The sequence below is a fragment of the Alligator mississippiensis genome, chromosome 7, assembly GCF_030867095.1.
Source record: "Alligator mississippiensis isolate rAllMis1 chromosome 7, rAllMis1, whole genome shotgun sequence".
Classification (NCBI taxonomy): Eukaryota; Metazoa; Chordata; order Crocodylia; family Alligatoridae; genus Alligator; species Alligator mississippiensis.
This window is the reverse complement of record NC_081830.1, coordinates 244,270-257,223: the sequence shown is the minus strand read 5'-3', so window position 1 is coordinate 257,223 and position 12,954 is coordinate 244,270. Positions and strand designations below refer to the sequence as shown.

Sequence of the window (12,954 nt, the reverse complement as noted above, 5' to 3'; positions counted from 1 at the left end):
TGAAATGCCCCATTTCTGGGTAGCAGAAGACCCCAGCCAGCCTGGCCCTGCCTCATGGCCCCCTCTGAGCTGGCAGAACACCCAGCCCCCAAAGTGTGGCCAGGTCCCATGCAGCCCCCTCCCCTCCCCTCCCCTCCCCGCTATAAACCCACCCCGCCCCCATGGTTACAAAAAGGAAGATCCATGCAGCAGGCCATGCAGCCCCGGCTCGGGGCCGCCAAACACGTGCAAAGGCGGGTCCCCGGCTGGGAAGGCCCGCAAGGGCAGGGCTCTGTGGGCCTGGCTGCCCCTGCCCGGTTCCGGGCCGCGTCCACCGTCCAACTGCAGAAGGGGCCCTTCAGCCCGTGTCCTGTGTCCCCAGGCTGTGGGTCCGTCCGTCTGGCACCAGCGGCAAGGGCCGGTGTCAAGGCAGTGCCTGCAGGGTTGGGGGGGAGCGTGTGGAGGAGTGGATGCTGGGACAGGTGTGAGGGGGCATGCAGCAGGGCTGGGGTGGGTGGGCACATGGTGTGGGATGGCTGGGGCATGGCGAGTGGGGAAGAAGATGGAGGGAGGGGGCAGGGGCGGCGGTGACGTCATCCTCACTTGAACACTGCGGGGAAGGTGGCAGTGAGTGGTCAGCACGACCCCCCCCCCCCACCTCCCGCTTCAGCTGCGGGGGGTGGGGTTCAGGGAGGGGTGGGGTCTGGGGGTGGAGCCAAGGCCGCAGGAATTGGGGTTTAGGGCAGGGCTAAGAGCCATAGGGCAAAAGGGGTGGGATTTGGAAACCCAAGGGTGGAGTTTCAGGGCCCAGGGGGCGGGGTTCAGGTTTTGGGGGCTGTGGGCAGAAGTGGGGCTAGGAGGCACGGGGTGGGCTTTTGGGGCCCGCAGGTGGGGCTAGGATGCAGGAGGCAGGATTTAGATGCCCAGGGGTGGGGTTTCAGGACCCACAGGCAGGGCTAGGAGGCCCAGGGGCGGGGGTTCGGAGCCTGGGGACTTGGCTCACAGGCAGGGGGCAAGGTTGGGAGGTCGAGGGGCAGAGTTTTGGGGGCCAGGGATGGGGAGCTGCACTTACCACCGGGGTGCATGGCGATGACGGTGGCGATAATGAGGGCCCCGGCGCCCAGCCCCACCAGGCTCAGCAGCTTGGCCACACGGCCCAGTCGCCGCGCCCCGTCCACGTCACCCTGCTGGAGCGAGCTGCGGGACTGTGCCCACCCGGCTCAGACCAGGGCCGGGGTCCATCCCCTGACCCCCAGCTGACCCCGCAAGCTGCACACCCCAGGGCAGCCCATGCCCCCCACTCTCCTGCTCAGGCGCCTTGGGGTGCAGGGCACACTGCATGCAGATGAGGCCAGGGCAGGCTCATGGCTCACCATGATGGCGTAGGCAAAAGCGATGATGTTGACCGGCCAGACAGGGCAGAAGCAGGCCAGGGCTGCAAGCAGCACGAAGTCCCGTGGCTTCTCCTCCGGCTCTGGTTCCGGCTCGGGCTCTGGCTCCGGCTCTGGCTCCTGGGCTGGTGGCCCCAGCTCAGAGGGCGCAGGAGGGGCAGATGCCCTGCCCCCTGCCCCGCAGCCGCCCCCCAGGTCTGACTGGGAGCGGGGGGGACCAGGGGGCCGGGGTGGGGATGCCAGTGCCTCGGCAGAGCAGGCCCTCACGGGGCCCACGCCGTTCTGCATGGCGGCGGGCGGCTCTGCCGGGCTCTCCGTGGTGACTGGGGCCCCCGGCGAGGGGGGCGGAGGCTGCGGGGGCGGCGCAGGGTCTGGGGGCGCCTCGTCCTCCTCCTTCCTCACTGCCTCGGCTGACATGGCTGCGGGGACAGTGGGGTCACTGTCCGACTGTGACCCCCGGAGGGGATGAGAGAGAGTGACAAGCTTGTGCAAGGGGCTGCTGACATGCACAAATCAAGGATGCACACTTGCACAGTGCACATGTGTGCGCACAGAGCAGACGCCCAGGCCAGTGCATGCATGGGACAGAGGCAGCCACCTGCAGCCTGCCCCGGCTGGGTGTACATGGGATGCACATGCGTGTGCAAGCACATGGGCTCCTCCCAGGTGCACGAGCACACAGGGCTTGCCCCACTGCCCCCATGTACAGGGATAGGCCCAACCCCTGTTGCACACGCGTGTACAAGTCCCGATCCGCGCACGCTGCAGACACGCCCTGAGCCCCGCTGGACTCCAGCGGCCGAGACACAAGCACACACGCGCAGACACCAGGACACCTGTACCAGCAGCGGGCAGTCCCGCTCTCCCCCGCATGCAGGGAGCCCAGACACCTGCACACCATGCAGCGCCCCATGCACCGGCGCTCACACATGCACGGGGGGAACGCGCCCACCCGCGAACACACAGCCATGCACACGCACACACGGGTAGGGAGGGAGCCCGCCACCCCGCACTGCCCAGGCGCGCGGGTCCCGGGTGTCTGGAAGGGACCCGCACGCCCCCGCCCCCGCCCCGCCGGCGGAGAGACCCCGGTGCCGGTACCAGCAGGGAAGCCGGGCGTCCGGGGATGCCGACACGCACACGCGGGACCCACCCCCCGCCACACCCAGTCCCCCCCCCCGCACCCGTTCCCATAGCAACAGGCTCCCCCCGTACCTATCCGGCTCCGCGGCGCTGGGGGGAGACGCGCGGCTCCTGCAGCAGCCCGAGCCCCCCCGGCCCCGCCCCCGCGCTGCGCAGCGCCGGCTCCTCCCCAGAGCTGGCTGCAACCCCCCGCCCCCCGTCGGGGAAGCTGCGGGTCGGCACTGAGGGGCACCGCGTGGGGGGCGGAGCTGCGGGTCAGGAGTGGGGGGCACCGCTGACGGGGGGGCGGGCTGCAGGCAGGGAGGGAGTGGGGCGCACCGCTCACGGGGGGGGCACCGCTGGGGGGAAGGGGGCTGCAGGTCGGGAGTGAGGGGCACGGTGGGGAGCTGCAGGGGGCAGCCCTCCCCCAGAGCAGCACCACTGGGGGCAGGGGGGGCTGCGGGTCAGCAGCGAGGAGCCCCACTCGGGTGGGGGGGCTTAGGAAGTGGGAGCGAGGGGCACTGCTCCAAGTGGGGGGTTCCTTCATTACCTGTTGGATGCCACCACCCTTCCCCAAGGCTACCCCACCCGCAGCAGGACAAACCCCCGCCCCACCCAAGTTGCCCCTCCAGCAGGCTGGACCTGCAGACCCCCCCAGCAGGCGGCGGGGCTGTACCAATCCTGTTTATTAGGGCGGCTGCGGCGCCGCCGACACGATACAAAAGGGGCCGCGCCACGGGCATGCGGGGGACAAACACGAGGGGGATCCAACCCGAGGGGGTGCTGACCCCGGGTCCGGCAGAGGCAGCCCAGCCCCACAACCGGTAACGTCCAGCCCAGACCGAGCCAGGCCAGGCCAGGCCGCGGGGGAGGGGCAGGGGGCGCGGGCTGGTTCACGAGGGCCGGGGCTGGGGGCAGGGGTGCACTCTGCAGGGGCGCTGCAGCCGGGCCGTGTCCAGTCCAGTTCATGAAGGGGGCCGCGGGCGGGTCACCATGGGGGGGGCGGGGGGGGCAGTGCTGGGTTGCGACGGGTCCGGTCATCCAGCGGCGGGTCCAGGCCGGTCCATCGGTGTCTGACCGCGGGGGAGGGGGTTGGTCCAGGGGCAGGGGTGCTGCAGGGTCACCAGGGCTGGGTGGGGAGGGCCTGGCTGACCACTGGGGCCCCCTCCATGGGCAGCACCGTCACCGCCGACACTGGGGGCGCAGCCGCTGCGGCTGCCAGCGGGCAGGGCTCACCGGTACCTGTGGAGACACACGGAGCCCGTTTGCTCTGGGCCCTACAAGCAGCCGCTGGCCACACCAGCCCGCCACATTTGAGATGCAGCCACCCCCACACCCCCCCTTGGACACCTGGGTCCACCACCAGGTCTGAGATGCAGCCGCGCACCCCTCCATCCCTTGGACAGCTGGGTCCAGTGCCTGGTCTGAGATGCAGCCGCACCACCCCGTTCCCAAGACGCAGCCAGCCCCAGCCCCGGGCACTGTGCCTGCACCCGGCCGGGTCCCCAGACGCCTTGCCTGTGGGGGGGCCTCAGCGCAGGGGTGGGGCTTCGGTGGGGGCAGGGGTAGGGGCCGGGCCCTCGGCGTGGGTCTGCAGGTGCCCGTTGAGCTGCGCAGGGGTCTTACAGTGCACGCCGCAGAGCTTGCACAGGAAGCGCTCGGGCCGCGGGGCCGCCAGTCCGTGGTCCTTGACCGCGTGCACCCGCAGGTAGGCCGCCGTGGTGAAGCCTGCGGCGAGAACAAAAGCGCCCGTCAGCACGCGGGCAGCTCCCTGGGCTGGCGGCGCCTCCTGGCCGGCCCCTGCACCTGCCCGATGGCGCCTTGGCGCTACGGCGGCCCACGTCCCCGTGCGACTGCATCTCAGAGCTGGGACGGCGGCCAGCACCCCCCTCCCTGCCCCAGTGCCCACTGCCTGTGGGCACCACAGAGCAGAGCTAGGCCCATCCTGGCCCTTGTTGTGCCCCGGCCATGGCTGCACGGTAGCCCCAGAACCCCCCCGGCGGCGGCTGCATCTCAGGTGCCTGGGACGCGCGGATCGCAAGGCAGGCGCAGGGCACAGACAGGCGCAGGGCCACATCGCACCTTTATTGCAGAGCTCGCAGACGTGGTGGGGGCCCTGGCTGTGCACCTTCATGTGGTCGGTGATGTAGGCGGCGCTCAGCATCTTGCCACACACGTGACACGGCACCTTCTCCTCGTGCCGCACCGTGTGGGCCCGCAGCCGGTCCTTGGTGGCGAAGGCCGCCTCGCACGTCTGCGTGGGGACCAGGGTCAGAGCGGTGCTGGGCTTCACCTCACCTGCCTGCCCCGAAACCTGGATCCTTCCTCCTGCACTGCAGGCCCCGGGGAGCCCCTTCCCGGATGCCTGGGTCCTCTCCCCTCCTAGGAACAGCCTCCAGGACCTCCCGCTCCCCAAGACGTCTGGGTCCACAGCCCGCTGCAGTCTCAGTGACCTGGGTCCTTCCTGAGCCTGGGAGGTGACGCCAGGCCCCTGCCCCATGCCCAGGCCCCTGCCCCGCTCGCTCCGTGGCGCCTACCTCACACTTGAACGGCCGCTCTGTGGAGTGCACCTGGCGCACGTGGCTGTTCAGGTGGTCTGGCCTGGCGGAGGGCAGAGAAAAGGGTCAGGGCCTGGCACCGCCCGTGGCCCCCCGGCCCGCCTGGCCCGCGCCACGTACCGGGAGAAGCTCTTGCCGCAGTGGCTGCAGATGTAGGGCTTGTGCACGGCCCCGTCGTGCGAGCGCACGTGGTAGCTCATGCGGTCCTTGCGCTTGAAGCGCTGCTGGCAGACGGGGCACTGGTAGGGCTTCTCGTCCGAGTGCGACAGCTTGTGCCGGTTGAGGTGATAGACGTCACGGAAGGCCTTGCCACACATCTCGCAGGCGTGGTTCTTGCGGATGCGCTTGCCCGAGGCTGTGGTGGTCACCAGGCCCCCGCCTGTGCCGCCTGCACCCGCCGCCGGCCCCGCCTCCCCGCCCAGTGCTGACACGCTCAGCAAGCTCAGTGGCACCATGGTGGGCATCTTCATGGCGCCGGGCGCAGGCCGGGCCGCCTTGGCGCCTGTGTGGATGGCCTCGTGTCGCCGCAGGTTGTAGCCGTTCTTGAACTCCTTGGCGCAGAGCGAGCAGATGTAGGGGCCCTTGCTCTTCGACTTCTTCTGCGCCTCGGCGGATGGGGCCGGGGCGGGGGCTGGCACGGGCGGCGCCTGGGCGATGGCCGCCGCGGATGCGGCTGAGGGGGGGGCCTGGCTGGGGGCGGTGGCAGGCGGGGCGGGCGGCTCCGGGGCGGGTGGGGCTGGGGGCGGGGCCTTGAGGGCGGCGGTGTCGACGGTGGAGGCGGCGGTGGGGGCCGGGGCGGGGGTCTGGGCTGCGGCGGCGGCAGCGGCGGCAGCTACGGCAGCAGCGGCGGCGGCTGACTCCTGGGCGGCCGCCAGCACCGGCAGCAGGTCAACCTGCAGCCCCTCAGGTGGCCCCGAGGGTGGGGGCGGGGGTGGCGCTGCGGCCGCCGCCTGTGGGGGAGGGGACACGGTCAGGCCCCGCCCCTTGCTGGAGGCCCCGCCCCCTGTGTTCTGGGGGGTCACCCCATGACAGAGGGGGGCATCTCATCTCAGGGACCCCCTTGGCACGCGGCTGCTCCCGCCACGCGGGCTGGCGGCCTTGGGGCACGTGGGGCCGCGCGGGCGGGGGCAATGTGCAGCCTGGCTTGGGCCTGGCCGGCAGGGGCTCCCCGCTTCCAGGGGCTCGAGGGCCCAGCCCGCAGGGGCGGCCCGGCGGCGGCAGGGCGCCAGGCGGGGGCGGGGGCGGCCCCTGTCGGCCGCGCACAAGAGCTGCCAGACCCTGCGGGCCCGGGAGGGAGGCCAGGGCGGCCCCGAGCCGGCGGGGGGCAGGAGGCCCCGGGGCCGGGCCGGGCCGGGCCGGGCGCAGGACGTACCTGGAAGGGGCTCTGCGCGCAGCCGGGCGCGGCGAAGAAGCGGGACTGCAGGTCGGCGCCCACGGGCAGCGGGTTCTGCGCGTGGCTCTGCGGGCGGCACGGGAGACACGACACGACACGACACGCGGGGCGTTAACCCTGGTCCCTACCGAGGGCGCGGGGGGCGGTGACGCGGCGGTGACGCGGGGGGCGGGGCGGCGCGGCGCGCGGCCGGGGGGGGCGCGGGGCTCCCGGCGGGGGGGGCGGGGCGGCCCCCCCGGGGCGCGGCGGGCGGGGGGGGCCGGGCCGCGCCGTTACCTGGAAGATGAAGCTGCTCCAGTTGCCGGGGTCCATGTCGGTGGGGGGGGGGCCCGGCCGGGCCCGCGGGCGGCGGGCGGGGCGGGGAGCGCGCGGCGCGGGCGGGGGGAGGCGGAGGGAGCGCGCGGAGCGGGCGGGCGGGAGCAGGCGGGTGGCGGCGCGAGGGCGGTCGCGGCGCCGGCGCTGATTGGCTGGCACGGCACCGCGCCCGGGGGGAGAGAGGCCGCCGGGTGGTGCGGCGCCCTCATTGGCCGGCACCTCCCCCCCACGTGGGCCGCGCACTCATTGGCCGCCGGCCCCGCCCGCTCCTAACGGTCGCGGCCCCCCCACCCTCCCTCACAAAATGGCCGCCGAGGCGCTCCGGCCCACTGCCGCCCCGGCCGCCAGGGCTGGGCGCTACCACCCGCCCGGCCCCACCCGCGGGACTTGGTACAGGCCGGGCCCGCCTTGCAGGGGCGGTGGCTGTGCGCGGCAAGGGCGGCGCTGCGATGCGCCGAGCCACGAAAATGGCGCCGGGCCTCCTTCCCCCCCCCTCCCGCGCCCAGGGGCGGGCCCGCGCCTGCGCACTAGTCGGGCCGCCGCAACGCATGGTGGGAAGAGCGGCGAGACGCCGGCTGTGGAGAGGAGTCGCATAGGAACGTTCTCGCCCTGGCGCGGGCCCACCTGCTCCCTGCGGGCTCCCGCGGGCCCCTCAGCCCGACCGCCCGCGCCCGACCGCCCGCAGGCGTCCGGCTGCCAGGGTCGCTCCTCGTCGTCCCTGGCCGCGCTACGCTCAACCCCAGCGGCCGCAGCCTAGCTCTCGCCCAGCCGCCCGCGCTGCCTCGCGCCTCTTTGTATTTGGCGCGTGGCCCGCCCGCCGGCCAATCAGGGGCGCCGGCCAGGGGGCGCGTGCGCGGCGGGGGACCCCGCCAGGACCCGAGAGTCGACTGCGCATGCGTGTTGGCAGGGTCTGAAAGGGGAGCAGGAAACGTTATCTGGATGCAGCGCCTGCGTGCTAGCGCGCAATTCTCGCCCCTCCCTCCTTTCCCCCAAAGGAGGGGGTGGGGGGGGGTGTGCTTACTTCCATTCCGCATGCGCTGTGAGCTTACGCGCCCGTTATCGAGCCTTGGCTACGGTCACTTTCTGCGCATGCGCTCCGGCCTGCCTCCGCAAGCTTCCCGGCGCACTGAGAGGCGCATGCGCAGTGTAGAAAGCGGGCCTCCTATGGACCTGGCTGTGTGCGCATGAGCGCTGCGCCCTGGGGATCCCGCCTGTTGCTATGGCGACGCGCCTCGGGCCTGTCCCCTGAAGGGGGAGCCTCACTGAGTATTCACGGAGGGCGGGATAATGAGATGCAGATGTATTCCTCGCGCGGGGCGGGGGGGGGGGAGGTCGTGAATGTGTCAAGCGCCTCGCTGGGGGTGTCGTTTGAATATATGGAAATGAGGCCCCGCGAGGTCACAAGGCACTAACTCCTTTCCGGGCGAGCCCCGGTCGCCTCATGCAAATGTATGCAGATGAGGGGCCCGCCCGGACCCCCGATGAGCCAGGTACCGCGGTGCAGACGTGCGGAGGCGGCTGCCCCGGGAGATGCAGGACTCCGCCGGCGGCCCGGCCCGTGCCCAGGCCCGGCGCTAGGGGCGGAGGCTGGGCCTGGCGGGTAATGAGATGCAAATGTATTCATCGCCCGGGCGGGCCGACACCACCTCGGCGGGACGCGGGCCCGGGGGTGCTGCAGCATGGTAATGAGATGCAAATGTATGCCAGGCAGCCCGGGGGTCGCCCAATGAGGCGCAGGCTGCAGCCCAGTATTCAAATGAGAGGCGGAGAGGGCGGGGGGGCGGCTGGCGGCCAATCGCAGCCCGGCAGGGCCCACCAGCCTGAGGTCCGCGCTCATGAATATTCATGTGGTGTCCGCGCAGCCAGGGGGCGGGGGCAGTTTGGGGCCGGGGGTCGCGGGGTCAGGGGTCAGGGCTGGTGTGTGTGGGGGTGGGGCGCTGGAGGGGCTGGTGCGGGGGTGCGGCTCGGCCGGGATGCCCGGGGCTGGGTGGCGATCCCGGGCTGGGCTGGGGCAGCGCGGGGAGGGTGAGCTCCACCCGGCCGAGGGCACTGCGAGTCTCGGAGGGGCTGGGCGCCGGGGCGGGCTCGGACCAGCAGTGAGGGCCGGGCCGGGCCGGGCGGCGGCCTGAGGGTGACGCGCTGCCCCGCAGATGCTGCTGCTGCTGCTGGCGGGGGGGGCGCTGTTCCCGGGCCTCTTCGTGCTGCTGCGCTGGGGCCTGGCGCGCGCCCCGCCGCTGCGCCTGCCCCCGCTGCACGCCACCTACCTCGCCGCCAAGTAAGCGCACGCCAGGCCCGGGGCGCGGGGCGGGGGGCGGGGGGCGGCCAGGGCTCCTCAGCCCGGCCGGGCATTTCGGCAGCCCGGGCACCTGGGTCCGCGGCGGGACGGGGGTAGGACCCTGGGCAGCCACGGGGCGGCGCCCCCCGAGGTGACTCCAGGGTGACTCGGGCTGGGGGGGCACCGTGTGGCGGGGATTAGCCGTGAGCGGATTCCCACGCTGCCCTGGGGCGGCGGGGGGGCACCCCTGACCTTGACCTCCCCGGGGCATTGTGGGACACCCCAGATACCCCCTGCCCCAGTGGTGCTGCTCGCTCCCGCCCCCCACCGCCACCCCGAGCGGTGCCCCGCACTCCCGACCCGCAGCCCCCCCGCGACGCCCTTGCCCCGCCCCCTGCGTGACGCCGCAGCCCCGCCCATGCCCGCGGCCCGCTCGCTCGGTGGCGCCGGGTGCGAGCGGCCGCAGCCCGCCATGCGCGGCGCCCCCCGCCGGCCCGGGCCGCCGCGCCGCTGAGCGGGCCTGGCGGCCATGCCGCGGGCGCTGGCGGCCGGGGGCCTGCTCTTCCCGGGGCTCTTCCTGCTGGCGCGGGCCGGGCTGCGGCGCCTGCCGGGGCTGCGCTGGGACGAGCCCGACGCCGTCATCGTGGCCGCCAGGTGCGGGGCCGGGGAGGGGCACGGGCGGGCCCTGCCGGGGGGCGTCCCCCAGCGCCTGCGGGACACCCGGCCCGGCTCGGGGGCTGCGGGTCGGGAGTGCGGGACACGCCGTCTAACCCCCCCGCAGGCTGGTCTCGTCCATCCAGGCCGTCATGGCCTCCACGGCCGGCTACATCGTGTCCAGCTCCTGCAAGCACGTCATCGATGACCAGTGAGTGCCCCCGGCCCCGGGACCCCCAACCCCGCGCCTCGGCCCCGGAGCCAGGCCCGGCCGAGCCCGCGCCCGCGCTGCCGCTGTCCGTGGTGCTGCGGCGAGTCTCGGCGCTGCTTTCAGCACCGGACAGGGCCCGCAGGCCCGTGCTCCCGGCGGCCCCAGCCCCATCCCCACCGCTCTCGCCGGCGCCGGCCGAGCAGCGCTGCCCGGACGCCTGGGTCCTCGCTCCGCTCTGTGTGCGGGGCGTTGTGGGGGGGGTCCTGCACCGGCCGCCCCTCCCCCGCTGCCCGGAAACAATGAGTGCTGCTCCCCCTCCCCGCCCGCCGCGGACAGGGGGGCCAGGGCGTCGTAGGAAAATTGCGCCCGCATCCCACCCCACCCCCCCGCTCGGCCCCGCAGCCCCGCTGCTGCAGTGTCCCGGCTGCGGCTCTGGCACGCGGCCTAATCCCGTCCCGCAGAGCAGCCGCCTAGTCAGCACGGCCTGGCCCCGGGGCGGGGCTGCGGGGCGGGGGCGGGGCGTCGCGGAAGGGGGGTTGCTGGGCACCGCGGGGGCAGCAGCGGGGATCCGTGACCCCCGGCTGCTCCCAGCACCCCCGGGCGGGCTGGCCCCGCCGCCCCGACCCGGCCCGCGCTGTGCCCGCAGACACTGGCTGGCCCGCGCCTACCCCGAGTTCGCGGTGCCCTACTTCGTGTACGACCTGGGCGCCATGTTCCTGTGCCACCTGCACAAGGGCCGGCTGCAGGCGCGCGGCGGCCCGGGGCCGGGGCCGGGGCCGGGGCCGGACCGGGGGCTGGCGGCGGCCGCCCGCGCCTTCCTGCGCAAAGAGCTGCTCATGGTGCTGCATCACCTCTGCATGGTGCTGGTCTGCTTCCCCGTGGCCGCCGTGAGTACCCACCCGCCCCGCAGCACGGCCCGCACGCCTGGAGCCCCGGGCCGGGAGATGCGGGCCGCGCTGACCCCCGTGTCCCACAGCTGTGGCGCCAGGGCAAAGGCGACTTCTTCCTGGGCTGCATGCTGATGGCCGAGCTGAGCACGCCCTTCGTCTGCCTGGGCAAGGTGCTGATCCTGGTGAGTGCCCCCCGGGCGCGGGGCGGGCCAGGCCGGGGCGGGGGCGGCGCGCCGCGGCCCCGCACTGACCCGCGTGTCCCGCAGTACAAGCGGCAGCACACGCTGCTGCACAAGCTGAACGGCGCGGCCATGCTGGTCACCTTCTTCTGCTGCCGCGTGCTGCTCTTCCCCTACCTGTACTGGGCCTACGCGCGCCACGCCGGGCTGCCGCTGCTGGCCGTGCCGCTGGCGCTGCCGCCTGCCTACAACGCGGCGGCCGCGCTGCTCCTGGCGCCGCAGCTCTACTGGTTCGGCCTCATCTGCCGCGGGGCCCTGCGCCTCTTCCGCGCCCCCGCCGCCGCACCAGCCCCCGGCCCGGGCGCCGGCCCCGCCCGCGCGCACCCCGACTAGCCCCGCCCCAGGCTCAGGCGGAGCCGCCCGCCCGGGGAGAGCGGGCCCCGGCTCTCCCGCGCTGACCCACTGCTAGGCCACGCCCCCAGTGTTAAGCCACGGCCGCTCCAGGGCACAGGCCCCGCCCCAGGGGGAGATGGCCCTGGCTCCCACCCCGCCCCCAGTGCTAGGCCACGCCTCAGTGTTAGGCCACGCCCCCAGGGCACAGGCCACGCCCCGGTCAGTCTGAGCCACACCCTCCCTTCGAGCGGAGAGAGGGTCCTGCCCCTCCCACCGCCACGCCCCGCCCACAGTGTTAGGCCGCGCCCCTCCCTCATTTATCGATTGATTCCGGGGCCGGATGTGTCCGTTTGACGGCACACTACGTATTTATTTATTTATTTATTTATTTATTTACTGAGAGGGGCGGGGCCGCGGCGCGGGGCCCGCTAGCGGTCATGGGGCAGAGGGGGGCCGGGCAGGAGGGGGCGGGGCCTCCCCGCTGCCCCGCCCCCCCTCCGGGGCGGCCCCCCCCACCGTAGCAATAAGCAGGGGGAGGGGCGGCGCCCCCTCCCCCCCCCCCCGCGCCCCCCAGCAGGGGTGGGGCCGGCGCGGCCGCGCCTATTAAAGAGCCTTGTGAGGACCGCAGCGCCGGCTCCGCCTCGTGTGTGCGCCGGGACAGCCTGCGGGACAGCGGGGTCAGGGGGGTGGGGCCGGCCCTGGGTGGGGCGGGGCGGCGAGGTGGGCCGGCCCGGGCCGGGGGGACGGGGGCACCTACAGCGGCGCCACGACCTGCGCCAGGAGCAGCAGCAGCACGAGGCCGGCGGCGCCCAGCGTGACGCGGCGGAGCAGGCGGGGCAGCGGGTCTGCGGGAGGGAGGGGCGGGCGGGCTGTCAGGGGCCGAGGCCGCGCGGGACGGGACGGGGCGAGGCACGGCGTGCGGCGGGGCTCACTGGGCAGGGGGGCGCGCGGCGGCTCGCCCAGGCGCTCGTAGGCGGCGCGCACGCGGCCCGCGTCGTCGTCGGGGTAATCGAACCAGAGGCGCGGGGGCGGTGCCTGGGGCGGGACACTGGCGTTCAGGGGCGGGGCGTGCCACGTGCGGCCCCGCCCCTGCACGCCGAGGAGCTGGGCCAGGGCGGAGAGGAGGAGCCAGCACCGCGTCGCGCAGGCCACCATGGCACGTGGGAGTGGGTGGAGCAGTGGTGGCCACGCCTAACTAGTGTGACGTCACGGAGCGCCCCGGTCACGTGCAGTTCACAAAAGTGGGGCTAAAGGTCATGGAGCTGGGGGCAAACAACACCGTTGGCCCCTCTGGAGTCGAGGTCAGGGCTTAGCTAGGGGAACGTAGGCCGGGCCTATTGTTGAAAACAGGTGGATAATGCGGGTCGACAAGTGCGCAAGCGCACTCCACACTGCTCCTCTGGCAACGCGCAAGCGCAGATGTTGCGCTGTCATGGTTGCCGTCCTGCAGTGCGCAGGCGCTGTCTGCTCCGCCAATACCTTCCGCTACGCATGCGTACAATGGCTTGGCCAAGCAGCCTGACGCGGCGGGATCCCTATATGCCTGTGCTCCAGTATGGTCAAGGACTCTCAGCCAATCAGAGGTATAATGCAG

The 12,954-nt window shown here is 73.6% G+C and overlaps 3 protein-coding genes across 7 annotated transcripts; 1 reads left to right on the top strand and 2 right to left on the bottom strand.

Annotated features, from left to right (window-relative positions):
- Window positions 1-140: 140 nt before the first annotated feature.
- On the bottom strand, window positions 141-3,060 carry PRRT2 (proline rich transmembrane protein 2). The gene is made up of 4 exons (XM_059730398.1): window positions 2,586-3,060; window positions 1,353-1,817; window positions 1,052-1,184; window positions 141-415 (listed from the first exon to the last, which is right to left on the bottom strand). Exons 2-4 carry the CDS (start codon window positions 1,785-1,787, stop codon window positions 141-143), a joined length of 843 nt encoding a protein of 280 aa, XP_059586381.1. The 5' UTR covers window positions 1,788-1,817; window positions 2,586-3,060.
- A 103-nt stretch (window positions 3,061-3,163) lies between these two features.
- Window positions 3,164-8,054, bottom strand: MAZ (MYC associated zinc finger protein). Of its 3 annotated transcripts, none has more exons than XM_059730379.1 (7): window positions 6,720-8,054; window positions 6,423-6,509; window positions 5,171-6,000; window positions 5,030-5,093; window positions 4,575-4,746; window positions 4,119-4,220; window positions 3,164-3,734 (listed from the first exon to the last, which is right to left on the bottom strand). In XM_059730379.1, exons 1-7 carry the CDS (start codon window positions 6,753-6,755, stop codon window positions 3,613-3,615), a joined length of 1,413 nt encoding a protein of 470 aa, XP_059586362.1. In that variant the 5' UTR covers window positions 6,756-8,054; the 3' UTR covers window positions 3,164-3,612. The 3 variants fall into 3 exon arrangements, with proteins under 3 accessions (XP_059586362.1, XP_059586364.1, XP_059586363.1); XM_059730380.1 differs by having other exon boundaries at window positions 3,650-3,734; window positions 4,011-4,220; XM_059730381.1 differs by lacking the exon at window positions 4,119-4,220 and having other exon boundaries at window positions 6,720-8,052.
- A 654-nt stretch (window positions 8,055-8,708) lies between these two features.
- Window positions 8,709-11,987, top strand: TLCD3B (TLC domain containing 3B). Of its 3 annotated transcripts, none has more exons than XM_059730383.1 (5): window positions 8,709-9,033; window positions 9,815-9,898; window positions 10,545-10,785; window positions 10,875-10,970; window positions 11,055-11,987. In XM_059730383.1, the coding sequence occupies exons 1-5, from the start codon at window positions 8,909-8,911 to the stop codon at window positions 11,358-11,360; spliced, it is 852 nt and encodes a 283-aa protein (XP_059586366.1). In that variant the 5' UTR covers window positions 8,709-8,908; the 3' UTR covers window positions 11,361-11,987. The 3 variants fall into 3 exon arrangements, with proteins under 3 accessions (XP_059586366.1, XP_059586365.1, XP_019354719.2); XM_059730382.1 differs by having other exon boundaries at window positions 8,941-9,687; XM_019499174.2 differs by lacking the exon at window positions 8,709-9,033 and having other exon boundaries at window positions 9,694-10,785.
- Window positions 11,988-12,954: the final 967 nt, after the last annotated feature.